This window comes from Balearica regulorum, chromosome 8, assembly GCF_011004875.1.
Source record: "Balearica regulorum gibbericeps isolate bBalReg1 chromosome 8, bBalReg1.pri, whole genome shotgun sequence".
Taxonomy (NCBI): domain Eukaryota; kingdom Metazoa; phylum Chordata; class Aves; order Gruiformes; family Gruidae; genus Balearica; species Balearica regulorum.
In genome coordinates, this window is record NC_046191.1 from 31908221 (window position 1) to 31925335 (window position 17115).

General features: G+C 47.2%; 1 protein-coding gene across 1 annotated transcript in view; it reads left to right on the plus strand.

Moving 5' to 3' along the window:
* Nucleotides 1-5987: 5987 nt before the first annotated feature.
* Nucleotides 5988-17115, plus strand: part of LAMC1 (laminin subunit gamma 1) — a 68596-nt gene continuing 57468 nt past the window's right edge. Inside the window, exon 1 of the mRNA XM_075760523.1 lies at nucleotides 5988-6537. Within this exon, the coding sequence (XP_075616638.1) occupies nucleotides 6141-6537 (397 nt within the window). The 5' untranslated portion in view covers nucleotides 5988-6140. The remainder of the gene's footprint in view (nucleotides 6538-17115) is intronic.

Genomic DNA, 17115 nt, shown 5'->3' on the forward strand with positions numbered 1-17115 from the left:
TCACGCGATGGGGAAGCAGCTCTGCCTCAACTCGGTTCCATGGGGGAGCAGAAACAAGTCGCTGAGGAGCTTTATGGGGAGGAACAAGGAACATAGGGGAGATCAGTGAATCTCCAGATCCCAAAATGACATGCTAGTGTCACCGTCCTCCAGCTGGGCATCCAGGTGTGACTCTTCTGGTGTAACAACAAATCAAACTGCAGCTTGCTCTTCGAGACAGGCTACTTATGGCTCTCAAAGGCCATCTTGTATGAGGAAAAGAAGGCTTTTACAAATGATAAAACAGCAACGTGATTTACTATTAATAAAATAATGATCATGACAAGACTCAATGGCAGACTGTGCTATAAAAAAAAAAAGCTGTGACCATAAATGATAGTTAAGAATTAACTGGGAAGAAAATTTCAGCCCTGTTGGCACTGGGGAAAAGAAGTTACCCAACTTTCTATTGAAAATAATCTTGGGAATTGTGCTGGAAGTTCAGGAAGGATATTTATTAAACAACTTCATTGCGGTCACACAGGTCAACATCCTTCATGGAGATACCCGTGAGACCACCTCCAACACACTCACTACTTTCTGGGATGGCATTTTATGAGGCTTGGAAGATAGTTCTACTGGGAAAGTTTTACACTTAGTGTAAACAGCCCCAGCTCATGCATGTGAAGGATTTGCATAGCTATGCAAGTCGGTGAAGAACAGGGCTCAGACATTATCCAAATGGATCTGGGTAAACAAGTCCTGCTCTTTACAGAGAGTACTTCATCACCATGTCAGAAACCTGAATATCACTGGAATTTTTTGGCGGCAGAGTATCCATCAGTGGCCCCTGCAGTGCAAGGATGAAGGTGGCACTGAGCCTGAGACTATCCTCGGTGAATTTAGTGTCTCTATGTTATAGATGTAATACCACTGAGCTAAATTTAACCGATTCCTCTGGCACACTTTCACCCGTGCAGTGCACTGCTGGTGTACTGACTGAGAATGGGAGTGCTGGAAGGGAAGGAGCGCTGAGGAACATCTCATCTCCAGGAAGCCCACTGGATGTTTCAAGGGCGAATGCACCTATCCACACATGTCCCCCTCCCAATGCCCTTATCAGTGGGCTTTCCAAACGGTTCATAGTAGGAAGGAAGTTTAGTTAGGGCTGGCTCAGGTCCTTCTGATGTTACCGCCATGGTTTAACATAGGCTGCAAGATGTGGTTACTTAAATTCAGCACAGGACTACACCACAGAATAAAAAGAGGGACTAAAGATAAAAGATAAAAATCGTATCTGCTAGGAATCAAAGATTACAAAATTATTGCATATACACCACCAGACAGCCATTAACCAAAATGGGTTTTAGTTAAAAGGATGGGCTGTGTTTGAATCCACAATCGGAAGATGAAAAGCTGCACAGTCCTTTCATGTTTTATTTTTGTTTTAGCATATTTCTTCCCAACATTACGATCTTAAGGAGAGAAAATGAGGATACATCCCAAACCCACTTCAGAAAAGAGAGAAAATAATCAGCTTATGTCTTTCATTTCTCCTGGGTTTGCAGAAACTTGGAAGAAGCAGATTACCTCTCATGAATGGGTTCAGAGATACATTTTATTCACCTGCCCCCAGGATTATTTAGGATAATCTGCAAAAGAGCGACTAAGAAAGTCAAACTTAAACCATTTTATGAAACACCTTTTGCTTTCATGGCTACTACCTCTCTTTTTCAGTTCTATTTATAAGATTAAAGAGTTTCATTTATAAGATTACAGTAACTTTCTGCTTCCATGAAATCACGATAGGTATGAATATTTAGTAACTAGAATGGTTCTCTCATTTATTCTGTACTTTACTGATAGTGGATACCTCAGACATTGACCAAACTAATTCACATTCTCTGCACAGCTATCCTTGATTGCTGAAGAACTTCTCTAAACAGGATGGCTTTAAACCATATTTTAATACAGACCTGCATTTCTTACGCATTTGTAACATTAGTCCTAACCTGCATTTCTTGCACTGCATGCAGAAAGAGATCGTTCAATCCTTAACCTCATTCCTCCATCTGCAGTTTCTGCCATCCCCGTTGAAATAAAATGTGAGACGCTTTAACTCTGCTACAGCTTTTCTCTCCGGTTTCAGACATGCCTGTAGGCCATCGCCTGGAGAAATCAAGCTTTGTTGTCATTGTTTTTGATGCTGAGACTGAAGCAGCAGCCAGCTGGTAAGAACGGAACTGAAATCCCACCTTGCGTAGCACACGGGCACTTCGATCATTCGCTTTGGGCACTAGAAAAACGTGATGGATCAGTCGATTAAATTTGCAGTCGTTTACATGCTTCAGTGGAATCAAAGAGATTATCCCAGCTGGAACCGAGTCAAAATATTTAATCCTTCTTGGTAAAATAAAGTTTTTAACCAGGATAGAAAAACAAGTAAGCCTAAAGCTTGGCTTTTATCTTCATAAAAAGAAACAGTTTAGAGCAGGTTTATTTCTGTGCACTACTGGAGACTGCAGTGTGGTTTCTTTTCACATACACCTTTAAAAACATCTGAATTTCATCGCCCAGCCTTTCTGAATTTTGGCTCTTTTGCACCGACTCTTCAGTGAATCTACTGACTCGCTTGCTTCCTTATAAATGTTTTTGGTTATTTGGTGGCCAGGGAGTGGATGTCTCCTGCAATCACTGTTGTTTTGATTGCGTCCACTGAGAAAAGCAGCGGGGCCTGCGGGAAGCCCCTGTGTGATGGAAGGCAGGGCAGGAAACTGCTGGAAACGTCGTCTTACGTTGCCCAAACCAGCCAGATTGTGACAACTGACGTTTCATGAGGTTGCTTGAGTGCCTCCTCCAGTGGCTGGTAACTCTGTAAGGCTGACAGCGAGCACAGGGCTGGTCTGTCCTTCATTTTTTAGTGTAAACGTACTGGTAATGAAATGTTTGAGCGTACAGCAGTTTTCATTTGGGGGTTCTCAAGGTACGTCTTTTAATTTATTAGCAAACGCGGGTTGTTTTTCTCTGTAGGGGTTACTTTTATCAACCTGCTTTAATAATTGACATCCACGGAGCAACCAAGCTCTGCTATCACAGCCTGAAACTTCTGAGCAGTTTTCCTTAGAGGATGCGCTCAAATTTTGTCTGTGAACCAATGCTGATGCTAAATCAGTATGGGAAGACTGAAAGTTAAAGTGCTTGCTGCCCCGTGACGCTAACTGAAAACACTCTGGACCTCATAAACCCCAAATGGGTCAAATCTCTCAGTGTATAGGTGTGTTAGCACTTGGTTTGAGCTGCTCTAAAAGGACAGCAGCTTAATTTGTTATTTCAAATTGCTTGTGGGTGCACACCACGTTGTTGCCATTTTTTTTTTTGATCAAAAGGAAAGAAAATAGTGATTTTCTTTTTCTTTTTTTTTTCTCAGAGAGGTCTATTCGAAGAGCGAGACTGACAAGCTCGGAGGTTCTGGCCTTCTGAAAGCTGACAGAATTTCCTGTAAGAGTTGCTTTTATAAAGGCCGTTTCCTCTCAGGTTATGTTGCTTTTCCTTTTTTGCATTTCTTCTCTTTGTTCTTACTCTCTCCCCACTTGTTCTCAGTCATTTAATCTGATCTGTGTACTTCAGAAAAAGAATTGAAGTAATAACGTGCCGATTTCCACAGTTAACTTTATATATTTAAGTTCTTCCCTGACCACCGCTTTATGAAAAAGAAAGCAAATTTTCTTGACACTTGATATGGTTGTGATTAGCACAACTTGGAGCAGTAAGTGCTTGAAGATTTGCACCTGCTTTTGAAGCAGCAGCCCTGTCATTTTTTCTCTGTTTCATTATGTCCACGCTGCCTAAGCCCAGCACAGTCACGAACCTTATCTGGAAATACAATTGATCTTTTACGGCTGATTAACTGAAAGGTCCGTTGTTGTGCCCGTCCTATCTATCAAACAGTCCTTCCTTCCTTTTGGGCCACTCCTGCTGTGCAGGATGACTCACTCCGTTTCCTGGGAGTTTCCAGTCATAAGAATTTATGGGCCAAGGTATTTTTACTATTATTCATCCCTGTAAGCATTGCAAAGTTAGACCTCTAAGTTATCCGGGTTCTGCGCTTTTAAGACAAGGTTATTTTACGTGAGGATGCTTTTTTTCTGTGTTGGAAAGGAAATGGGTTTATGGGGAATATTCTGCAATGGTTTGATAGAGTATTTCAGCAGCTAAGACATTAAAAGGAAAGCATGGGTCATGTATTTATAGGGATACAAGATTTAATTCAGGTTTTAATGTGTGCCAAAGATGAAATTGCAGTTAAGGGTATGAAGCAGATTTTGGTGGCAAATATCAAATAGCAGCAGGTATCTCCTTCTCAGGATTTATTTTACAATCAGTAACCTGGAAATGACAGGGAGGACTTCACATCATAAACTGTGGAGGATGCTCCTACGTAGGTACTTTAAAATGTTGGAAAATGATTAGTTAAAAAATTCAAGCAAATTATTGTTTTTAGCTACTAAATACCTGCTCCTTGTTGCCTGCCCTGCCATTAGGTTGTCACCAAACCTAAGAAACTCCATCAGCACGCCGTTTCCAGAGCTTCTTCCTTGATGACATCAGCTCAGCATCACTTTCACAGCAACCGGCTTGTTTTCAGAAACTGAGGAAAAGAGGGGGAGGAAGCATCGGAAATTAAACTTTCCGCTGGAGATGTGTAATCGCAGCCTGAACAATCGCAACGCAGCGATGACTTTGTAATGTACCCGCGTCCCTTCTGCTGGTGCCAGGGGTGTCCAGGGGACTCTCGGCACAGAGGCTGTCGCATCACGGTCAGGTTAATCCTCTGTTGGGGTGGCAAAAAGAGGAATCACCGCACCGATGGGTAGCACCAAATGTAATAACAACATCTACCAGCAGCAGGATAATTACCAGGCTTGCTTAATTAAGAGTGCGTGCAGTGCGGACCTTGCGAATAGTCTCACACGCACTCGTAATGTACGAAGCGAAGGGCCAGCTTCTGTAGAATAGACGTGTTTACTTCAAAACGAGAAAGTGCATCTTTTTCACAGAACAGACTATTTTTTCTGCTCTTTCGGCCACAGGCTGCATCCAGGCTTTCTCAGAATACAACCAGGACTGAGTTTACAAAGCCTTTCCTTGACTCCCGCACCAGTTTCTATCTCACCAAGTAGTTTCCCGTTCCCTGAGCAGGCTTCTGGAGGCACTTTCTCCTATAAAAGCAGTTTTGGCTTTACACGATTCCTGGATTTTACACAATTAATCTTTACACAATTCCTCAACCTGAAAAGTCACAGGGAGATCTTACAGCGATAGCGAAAAATCGTAACCCGGTCTTTGGCCACCTCTGACAGAGCCGATGCCTCTAGGCAGTGCAGAGATCTGGATTTAGATATGAAAATAGCTGGAAGTCCATTAAAATTCAGAGAAGCTGCGGTCCCCTCAGACCACAGGGCCAGCGCCCTCGGGCAGCAAGAGATCAGCTGGGTTCAGAAGGGTCTGACTGGCAAAGCGCAGTCCATTTTCTCACATTTCTTGAGAAACTTGGGGTTTTTTTTTTCTCCAATTCAAAGCGTTTATAATGAAACGGGCGGCTTCGGTTCTGACGGGGCAGAAGCGGTGACCGGGCCCGGCGCCATAGGCGGGGGGAGAAGCATTCCGGCCCGGCGACAGACAACGCCAGCGGTGCTGTGAGGGAGATTCCCCCCGCCCGGCCCGGCAGCCCTGTCACGGGCAGCCACCCTTCCCGTGGCACCACCGGCAGCCGAGTCTCCCGCTGCGGTATGAGAAGCGGCAGCGCAGCCAGGCAGAGGGCGGGAAACAAGCGTTTCTCCTCAGGGTGGGCCCCATCGCCAGCCATCGCCCCTTTAAGCTCTGGCATTCCGCGATCGGGGGGGGGGGGGGGGGGGGGCTCCCGGCCGTTCCCGGGCCCGCTCCGCCGCCGGTGGGACTCCGCTCCCGGCCTGCCCCGCGTCGGTAGCCCCGCCCCCGGCCGCGCGCGCCGCCTCGCCTCGCCCCGTGCCGGGCCCATCCCATCCCAGCCCGCGGCCAGGCGCGGAGCGGCGGCAGGCAGCGAGCGAGCCCCCCCCCCCCCCCCGCCCCTCCGCCGGGCTCCGCGCCGCTCGGCCAGCCCCTCCGCCGCCGGCCCGAGCGCCATGGGGGGCGGCGGCGAGCGCCGGGCGCGGGCGCTGTGGCTGACGGTACTGTGGTTGTGGTTTCCCGGGCGGTGCGGCGGCGCCATGGACGAGTGTACGGAGGAACGGAGCGGCCGGCCGCAGCGTTGCATGCCCGAATTCGTCAACGCGGCTTTCAACGCGACGGTGTTGGCTACCCACACGTGCGGGACGCCGGCCGAGGAGTACTGCGTACAGACCGGCGTCACCGGCGTCACCCAGTCCTGCCACCTCTGCGACGCCGCCCAGCCCCACCTGCGCCACGGCGCCGCCTTCCTCACCGACTACAACAGCCCGGCCGATGCCACCTGGTGGCAGAGCCGCACCATGCTGGCCGGCGTGCAGCACCCCGCCGCCGTCAACCTCACCCTCCACCTGGGTAAGGCCCCCCCCCCCCCCCCCCGCCCTGAGGGAAAACGGCGCCAAAGCCGGCGGCGGGAAGCCCGCGGGGGGGTGGGGGGAGCCCCGCGCCGGGCTGCCCTGGGTTTAAATTAATAGAAAGGCGGCTGTAAGTGGGGCCTCAGGACAAGAAGGACATGGAGCTGTTAGAGCGAGTCCAGAGGAGGCCACGAAGGTGATCAGAGGGCTGGAGCACCTCTGCTATGGAGACGGGCTGAGAGAGTTGGGGTTGTTCAGCCTGGAGAAAAGAAAGCTCCGGGGAGACCTTAGAGCCCCTTCCAGACCCTGCAGGGGCTCCAGGAAAGCTGGAGAGGGACTGGTGACAAGGGCAGGGAGTGACAGGACAAGGGGAATGGCCTGGAGCTGCAGGAGGGGAGATTTGGATGAGATGTGAGGCAGAAATCCTTCCCTGTGAGGGTGGTGAGGCCCTGGCAGAGGTTGCCCAGAGAAGCTGTGGCTGCCCCTGGCTCCCTGGCAGTGTTCAAGGCCAGGTTGGATGGGGCTTTGGGCAACCTGGGCTAGTGGAGGGTGTCCCTGCCCATGGCAGGGGGTGGGACTGGATGGGCTGTGAGGTCCCTTCCAACCCAAACCGTTCTATAACTAGGCCCTGGGGGTGGTTAGTGGCCGGAGCAGGCTTTCAGTGGGGGTAAAGTGCCTGGCTGGGTTCACCCTGTGAAGTCCCAGTTGTGAGTGGGGTGGTCCGGTCCTGCAGGAACGAATGCAGGCTCTCTGCCCCTCAGCTGCTGGCCTTTTCTTCAAGGATAAACACAGCATAAACAGTGCTTTGTAAATTTAAATTTCGGCCTTCCCCACAGAGGCAAAGCGAAAACGAATATTGCAAGGAGTTTGGTTGATCGCGGGCTGCGCTGGTTGTGCTAATTGGTGAGATGAGTAAGTCCACGCTGCGAGAGGTGGTTTGCACTGGTGCACAGCGCAGTGAGCGTGTCTCACCCCCTGCACCGGGAAGCTCAGATCCTGGAGTCTTCAAGACAACAGGCTTGGCATTCAGGTTGGTGTGAAAAGCAGCCAAGCACCTTAGGAAAGCGTGTGTCTGCAAAGGCACGTCTGCTCAGTGCTGTCCTTTAGACACTGAGTGGGTTAGGTTTGTCAGAGAGCAGTCTGCATTACTGCAGAACCCATAACATGGTGTCAAAAAAAGGAGAAGGAGAATTTTCTGGTTAATTGGCATTCCCAGAGTTTCCTTTGGGATAAAGTATTTTAGCTCTCACTTTGGTTTGTGGACATGCTTTTATTTTCCTCTGTTCATTCAGTTACTTAAGCTGTCTTGACATGGAAAAAGGGTAATTGGTTCAGAAGACAAGCCAGCCAATGGAAAGTTAAAAGCACAGCTTATATCCTCATGTCATTAAATAAAGTAAAAACTAAAACAACCCCAAACCTCAGTGTAATCATTCATGGTTTCTGTTCAGGAGCTGCTGTTGAACCTTAAGTTTTAGCGTCAATAATGGGTCTCAGTGTAATTCAGAGGAAAAAAAAGTTGTATTAGGAGTTGGGGAGCTGGATCTTGGGTTTCACAACCTGAGACCAGATGGTGTGAAAGCTCCCACCTGCATTAGTGAGATGGAGATGATGGTGTTGAGTCCTGTACCAGGGGTCACCTGCTCACTGCATCCATCTGCCCTGGCATCCGGGAGCATCTCACCACCCTGAAGTGTTTCTTTGTGTTAGGAGCTTCAAAATAAATATACCATGGAAGTGTATGTAATTGTTCAGATAAGGGGAGGTTGTTACTAAGGCCTCTGTATCTCTCTGGTTTTTTGGAGTTTTTTTGTACATTGGTAGTTTTTTATGCAGAGCATCTGGGAAAAAACAGTAAGCTAAGGTTTAATGTTAACTTTTAAAATAGAAATCATAATAATTCTTCATTATCAAAGTAAAACTTCATTTATAGGTACATCTGTATTACTGCTGTGCTTGTGTCTGTGCAGCTGTATGTATATGGGTGCATACAAAAACCAAAAATAATGTTTTTCTGACATCCTGGAGCAAACAGTGTGCTGAGTCCTGGGCTTTGAAGAAGGGCGCATGTTTCTTTGAAAACAACTGCATTTTCAAAATATTATAGCATTGCAGCATGATCGTTGTCAATCACTTGGGTTTCAGGTTTGTTTGCAGACTCTTGTAGCTTTGTGAATTTGGTCTGGCGTATTTTTAGACAAGAGTACAACATTTTAAGAAGAAGCTACCTGGCTGACTTTCAGATATTTGAGGGGTTTTTAAAAATTTTTTTTCCATTTAAGTTTTTGATGGGATATTTGTAGTGTAAAGATTTTAAGAATTGGAAGCTTGTTATGGGCGTGCTGGTGGTGGCAGGAGTTAGTTTTAAGAATGCTAATAGCAAGGCATTAAGCTATCTGTGCACGTGCTGTGCAAGCAGTAAATATTCCTGTATGCCTTTGTACGCATCGCTTAGCTCATTGCATGTAGACTAACTGTAGAGTACCAAAAAGTGCCGTTTTAGTCTCAAATACCCCAAACACCTCTGCGGCATTGATCTCCTGTACTCTTGTAAGGGTTTCAAGCCATCTGTGTTTGTGTGAGCTGTTGGGTGCCGCATTTGGATTCTGTGTGCCCCCGGGCTGTTCCCCACGGCAAACCACGGTCTGCAGGACACTTAATTATTGACATCAGTAAGAGGGAAGGAGGCAAAGGGCTTGACAAGAATTTGTGTACTCGGTAGGACGTGAATGCATTCTGGGACACAGAGCTCTTTTATGCAGTTAGTTCTGCATGATCTTCAAGGATTAGGCTGTGTGCTCAAACCCGTATCCTTGTTTTATGCTGCAGTCGCCTTTATGTCTAAAAGCACCGGTATCCTAAATGGGTAGTGCTGCTTTGCACTCATTCAGGACCGGCAGTATCAGCTCCGGGCTTCCAGCGTACAAATATCACCCTGCAGTTTTTTGGCGGTTTGGGATGTCTTGATTAACGTTCAGCGATGTTGGGTCCGTGTGGATCAGTGTAACGTTTTGGAGGAGCCTGCAAAAGGTCGGTTCTGACCACAGGTCTGTTGCCAGCATGTGGGCTGCAGCGGTTTCTTTGAATCTTCTTACAATTTACAGTTCAAAACAAGCTTAAAAACCTTTAGTTTTAAGACTAGATGCTCTCAAAGGGCTTAGTATAGAAAGATACTGTGTGGGTCACTATTCCTAAGTTAAAGGCTCAGATCCTGGGAGTGCTTGGAAAGGAGGTCTGCACCCAGGAGTTAGGATGCTCCCTGGGGAGAGAGGAATTGGGGTAATTACCAGTCCCTGCACAAGGAACATCTGGAGTTATAAAAGCTGTTTCTCTTTGTATGAGAGGGTATTAAGAACCCCCTGAGTAAGTGTCATCCCCCAGGAGGCTTGGAGGCATGCATTCGCAGCTGTAAATCAGGGGAAGGGGGGAGTTGAACCCGTTCGCAGGGTGGTGTCTGGGTAATTAGGTTAGTGGGCGAGACGAGGGGGAGCACCGCTGTGTCCTTTCTTCCACTTTTCTTAAAAGTATCCCTTCGCTTCCCCCATTTTCCAGTTCCTCAGGTTGAATTATTTCTAATTTAGACTTGGCCTAACAGTCTTTTTTCCCCAACACTGCCCTCCCCCAGTGTTCCCATATATTCCAGGAGTAAGGGACTTTGGGGCAGCAGTGCCAGCTTTTAAATAGAAGATGGAAGCCGAGGCATTACGGTATGTAGTTAGTTGTCTGCTTTTTTTTTTTTTTTTTTTGAAGCCAGAGCATCACGTTATTTTTACAGTCTGTGCCGGTCGCTTCTGCTGGGAGCATTGGGATAGTTCTGGCACCTCCCCAGCGTTTTGTGTGCATACGTTTTAGCACAGCTTTGCTAGTTAGACCACTGACGCATCGAAACAAAGCTGTGCGTTAAAGATGCTCCTTTGAGCACTGGAAGAAGGGGAAAAGAAATAGTATGGAGGCGCATGGAGTAATTTTGGTGCTGGGCAGTGTTGCTGAGCAAAGGCTTGTATTTTTTTTTCAGAATTATCTTTTTTTTGGAGCAGATTCTCATTTCTTCCTTCTGCAGCTCTGATTTCTGTGTGCTTTCTGTTCTTTACGGTGTTTCTATGCCTTTTTTATCCACTTTTACATGTGCCTCCCTCTTCCCTTCCGAACCGTCCCTGCTAGAGCCACCTCTCATTTTTCCCCACCACTTTTACTCTCTGCCCAGATCTGCTCGATTTCAGCTATCGTGATCCTGGTGTTTTGTTCCTCGGACAAAGAGGCAGCGTCCTCAGCACGCTGGTGGCTGTTTCGTGGCTGTGGAGCGGCCCTGTCTCCGCTGAGAGCAGCTGCACTTTTATCAACAAACCTGCGAGCTAGGAATGATCCGGTCTGGCTTTCCCATTGCGGCTGGTGACCCACTGCATCTCCGCAGGGACGATGCCAAGGAGATGTGCTTGACTGATGATGCTGGTGGCCTCAGCTGTGAGTTCAGGATTATCTGGTAGGCAGGGAAGATCGGTTCCCACCTCTTATTCCTGGGAAGAGGAGCTGGCGCTCGGTGCTGGAAGGCAGCCCTCTGCTAGCCTGCCTTTCAAGAAAAATTAAATTGCTGGTTGCCTTATTTAAAAACACGTTGGCTGTGTTTGTGGGCATGGACCGTGGTTAGAGCTGAGTGTTCCTGCTTTTGACTTCTTCTGAAATCCCTGCTGTAGACCAGCCTACAAACCTGGGTCACCAAGCTGGACGGTATCATATATGTATAAAATAAAGAAAAACTTGTAAAAGCTGCTGGTTGTTAGGAGGAATGGATGGCCCATCTCCTTCACCTCCCCCTTTTCTGACCGCTCAGTCCTTTATTTGGCTTTGAGGAGAGTGATGATGCTTGGTTATATATACTTTGTCTGCGAAGCGTAGTTTGGGGTATGACTGCCATTTGAAGGCATTTACAAGGAAACCCAGGCAATATGCCAGTTCTTGTGTTCAGCCTTGGCTTGATTTGCCAGTTGTTTGTAGCAGATGAGATTTAAAAAAATTTTTTCAGTACAGAAAAGCACCTTTTTTTTTTTTTTTTTTTTTTTTTTTTAAAGGGAGGGCTATAAAATGTACCTTAAGCTAAGCACGTAGTTTATGCCACTGGGATGCAATCAGATGTTTTATTTAGCGCAGCAGAATGATGCTGTTAGTTTGCCAGTTATCCTATTAAAACTTTACGAGGCTGCGGTTCCCAGGGAACCGCTGTGAAACCAACGGCAAACGAGCAGGACGTACGCACGTGAAGTTTTGCATAGCGTAGCTGCAATTTAAAAACTCTGAGAAATGATAATTAACGTGTTGGGAGAGAGTGTTTCCGGCACTTAGGCTGGTGTTACGGAGTGCGTTGGGAAGCCCTTGCAGACATGTTGAGCCCGGGCTGGGAAGGACCGGCCCTGCGCCGCAGTGACTTCGCCGTGGTATTTGCGGAGCCCTGGGGGGACTCTATTTTAGTTGGTCTCGCAAAGGCTTGATTTACATTTTGCAGGTTTCAACATGAGCAGTTAAGGGATCAGGGCTTTTAATGGCCAGCAGTTGTTCAGTGCAGTTATATAAAGTCTCTTTAAAGCTCTTTATCGCTTCCTGCATACCCTTTAAATTCCCAGGTTTTCTCCAATTCCTCCGTCCTGCGCCTTTCTTGAGACACCGATGCCACTGCGTGACGCCTTTGGGAATACTATACATGGCAGAGAACTTATTTTGGGGGATGGAGAGAGCTGGGATTGTGTGGTATTTTGCTGCAAAACCAGCTGCTGTTTGTGGTGCTTGCCCTGAGTTGCTAGAAGGATTAATCGCCAGTTTTGTCACAGTTACTTTTGTAGGTTTAAACCTTGGAAGCTGTCGTTTGCTGCTCAGAATTGTTAGCTTGCTGAAAAATTTCTGGCTTATTCAGTAGCATTAAGTAGCGTTTCTCTTATAGCCTGAGGCTTCGGGAGGCTCTCCCAGCCTCTCCGACTCTGCAAGTGAAAATCCCAGGCTGCCACTTCCCACGGAAATGAAAAACGGGATTGCTCGGCAAACAACACATAGAGAAAATAATTTCCAGCACAGATGGATGGGATGGGAAACTTGGATCTCTAGTTCACCATAATTCTTAAAAACAGGACTGTGAGCATTTTCCTTAATCTTACAACCCTTGTCAGACTGAGACCTCCCGCTTGTGTCCTCGGGGCCCTAATTCATCATTTACTGCCACTGGTGATGCCGTACTGAGTGATTTCATGCAGGCTCGCTGTCTGGCTCTGTTTTCTACCTGTGGGTTAGCTGGTTTATGAGGTGTGGCGTGTTAAACTGAACTAGTTGCATCTAACATCACCGTCTCTGGTTCGTAATAATCTTTGAAAGCTCAGCTAGGGGCTGTGGCCCCTCTCATAAGCTCCTGCCTGAGAAGAACTGTTTTAGCCTGCTTTTATGAATCTCTTAACCACAAGATCTTGCTTATTGGTGGCTACCACAGTGCACTTGGATCAGAAAATAAAATGAGTTTCATCATTTCCTGATAAATTGTGGAAACCTTGCCAGGTCTGTTGTCGGGCCGCACAAACGGGAGTATATTGGGAATTTTTTCCTCCCCTTCCCCAGGTACAGAGTAGCCCTGTGCGTGTCAAATTAAGCTTTACAGGCTCTAAGTGAAGGGTAAATGTGGATGCTTGTGTTGAGGACCTGTGGCATTACCAGCTGTGTTTAAAACCCTTTGTAATATTAGGACAATCTCTTAACGCTAAGCCATCTGCAAAGGATGTACTTGGGATTGCTGTCGCGATCTGTGGCATCCCTTGAGTAACGCTGGGATTTTAGCAGCGTGCTGGTAGGATGGTGATGTTGGCTCTCACGTCGGCATGGACGAGGAGTTGAGGACAGCTGCTAATAAAGCAGCTGTGCCGTGAGATTAGAGAGCTGCTACTAGTAGACGTGTACAGTTGTCAAATGGGACCAGGAGTATTGAGATGAGAGGCTGCCTCCTGTAGCCTGCCAGGCTGCAGGTGCAAGCTGCTGTTAGCCTTTGTAGGGTGTGTTAGGTGCTTTTGAGGTGAAACATAATGATGTCTCAGAATTTTTTCTGATGTAGAAGCTTGGAAAATGGTGAAAACTTGTCAACTGTACAACAGAACAGAAATGGCAAGTTAATTTTATTTAAACTTTAAATAAATCATCCTCAGTCTTTAATCTCTCTTCTACCAGTCCATCCCTATTTGAGAGATCACTTACCATAAACCGCCCCCCGCCCAGACCAACCCCTTACATACTATTTAGTGATTTTCAGCATTTTGTTTTGAAACTGGGTGGCAAAGCACTTCTTTCCATGCTTCTACTTGTTTTAGATATTCCAGTGCGATAGTCATCAAAGAGCTGTTTCCAGTGGTAATCACGCCTGCAGTTCTGACACAACACAGCTGTGTTCAGTAACGGAGAATTTAAAAATTTCCTCTTTTAGAAACAGTATCCAAAAACTATTACTGGATTATTATTTTTTTTTTTCCCCTGGTAGGTAAGCTAGTACCATCTTGTACGCTGGAGGTACATTTCCAGATAGCTTGAGGGCCTATTTGCATGGAGGGTTTGGGGGTTTGTTGTTTTTGTGGGGGAAGGAGAAGATTTTTAAGGTGTTTGTAGAGATGGTGTATTGAAAACTTGCAAAGACCCAGAGTTTGTGGGTTCTCAGGTCAGCTTTCCGGAATGTTCTTGTCTGTGCTGCAGACTTTGAGAGAGAATTGCTTATCTGACTTGGCTTTGTAGTGGTCCCGTGTTTTACAGGAGATCGCTAGCCCCATGGCAGTGGGGTAATCCTCTAATTCATCCTTGGGGACTTGAGATGCCAATCTGGGAAGACTGGGGAGCAGAATGGTTAAATGGCTTCAAGTATGGCAGCTCGCCCCTGCCAGTGGGCAGAGGTGGAAAGGAGGAAGACTTGGCCCTTGCGTTGCTCTTATCCCTTCGTAAAGGAAAGATCAGCTATGTCTGAGGAGTCTCTTAAAAAAACCAAAAAACCAAACCCTAAACAAAACTGCCAACCCAAAAACCCCTAAACCCTATCAAACATCAATACCTGCTTGTTGATAACAGGGGTTGTTCTTCCCAGCACGTCTGTGCTCAGGCAGGCAGTGGCTGACTGCACGTGGTAGCGCTTGACTTGCTGGTGGGTTGCCCAAAACACTTGTTCCCTCGGGTGCTCCAGGGCCGAGGGAGTGCTGCAGAGTTTGGGGTTGGCATCAGCCCAGTTCTAAGCACGCTGCTTTCATCTTGCACGTTATTTTTCAAGATCTGCTTTATAGCTCAACCTACTCAGCATCAGAAAAGACCTCATTCCCGCCTCGGTGAGCTGGTGCTCGTACAACATGTTGTGCTTGGGCCGGTTTGGTTTTTTTGTTGGGGGGTAAATAGCAAGGATCCTGAACGGATTTTAAAAAAAAAATATTCTTTGCTTTCCCTGTGTATTTTGTTTCAGGAAAATGAATCTTTCTAGCCTTCCTTGAATTGAAAGATGTATCTCATAGAGTCTTTAAGCAAATGGTTGCATTGAACCTCTTCAGGAGGGATAAACCGACAGTTTTCGTGGTACTTTCTTATGCTGTGCTTACAAGGCTGTGGAGTATGAGCTACGTGCTCTGAAAGGTGTGGTGTGTGTTGGGAGTATTTCTTACTGAGATTAGTGGAATGAAAAATCAGTCCCTTTGGAAAAACTACTGTCAGATGCTTCTTGGTATCACAGTGTTAAGTGGGACTGCTTGACTGAGTAAAAAGGAAATGTTTGCATCCTAGGGCTTCTGTGATCTACTTCTGATTATGATGATTATTTATAGTCCTTTCATCTGCAGTTCTTTACATGCTCCCATCCGGTGGGATTTTGCAGTGGGATTTTCTTCCCGGCAGCTTGCGGGGCTGGTCCCTGGGGAGCAGCTGTGGAGAGGCTGCTCTCCTTGCTGCCCTTGCCTCCCAGCTTCTGAAAACGTGGTTTATTTGTGGGGATCCGGCGTGTCTCCCTCTGCCCTGCCTCCTGACTGCCGTGGTCGGGGTGCAGGGCTTGGCCCAGTGATCTACTTTTACTTTGTTAGAGCAGCTGATGCCTTCCTTCCAGCTGCTGCCGCTTGCTCTGCTTTTGCTAGCTGCCTTCCCGGGTCTCGTGGGTCCTGCTGCCCTGGCTGGAGTAACACAGGACAAGCGGTTTCTCAACACCGAATCAGCTGCTTCATGAACTAGTTAAGAAGCTGATGCTTAAGGCCATGGTTGCTCTAAGCTTGTAGACCTGTTTGGTTTACTTGTGTTTTCTGTCCCCTCTCTCTTCCTTCTCGTTTCTGAAGCTCCTTGCAACGTGCCTGGGCTTCACCTCCCTCCTGCTCCCCTTTCCCTGGTACTGAGATGTGCAATTTGGGGTTCTTCAGCTGAGATCTCCCCACCCTTCTGGTCCCAGCAGCCTGCGTGGGTAGCATTGCTGTTGCCCTCCTGTGCTAGCTGCTTTATATGTGTCTTCAGACAGGAGGCTGGCAGTTTTTCATCAAACTCCACTGATACTCAGATGAGAAGTACAATGCAAGTTCAAAATTGTGAAATGCTTAATATTATTCTGTAGTGTCTCCTCTTGCACATGTTAGGGTTTGGGCCTCATCGAAGGACAGTTACAAGTTTTCCTGATCTGAAGCCATTTTTTTGTCATAAAAACTAATGTTTTTTTCCTGCTGATTCCCAGCAGGGTTATGAAGAAAATATGGACAGAGTGGAGTAGAGAGGTTTGGGGCTGTGGGGATGGGGCAGCTGCTGCAGGGGCCGGTGCTGCTGCCAGTGTGAAATGTGAACTATAAATAAAGCGAGGCCCCTCCGTCATTGCATGGTGTCTATTTAATGAAATCTAGTTTTCTCCCTGCTTCGCCTCGTAGCGCGCTCCCTCCCCTGTTCCCCCTCTGCCGGGATCGCTGGCGGAGCTGGGAGGGGTGCTTGAGACTGGGATGGCTCTTCCGTCCCCTCCATCCGTGCTCTGCAGGCGTGAGTTAACTGATTAAATTACTGGCATTACACGAGTCACCGCTCTTCTGCTTTCTAAGCAGAGTGACTCTGTATACATCCCTACGTGCTCGCTGCCCCTTTCTCACACCCTCCCTCCCTCCCGCCGGCGGTCCCCGGTTGCAGGGGGGGTGAGCAGGGCCGTCCCTGGTGCCTCCACCATCAGGGCAGCTGAACTCGAGTTCCTTATGGAACAAAGTACGGATTATTTTGGAAGTAATGATACAGAGAGAAGCTTTTTTAAGAGGTTTGTAGCACTTTTAGGAAATAAGGGCCTCTTTTTACTTTGATTGTAACTGTTACAATAAAGTGTATTTAGTGCTGTCCCTTTCTTTTTGGCAATTTGTCTGAAAACATTGTAAGTAGGTTGTTGCTGTGCCAGAGTCCCCCTTTAGGAAAGGAAGCTTGTGGTTCTCATGAAGGATTGATATTTCAAATCATGGTAAATACCTCTAGGAAACAACTGACTGACAGAACTATGGCTTTGAAACCATGGTTCTCTTGCAGGTGACCTTAGTTATTCTTGTTTGTCAGTATCCCAAAAAGGCAGGAATAAACAATGCCTTTTTCCTTT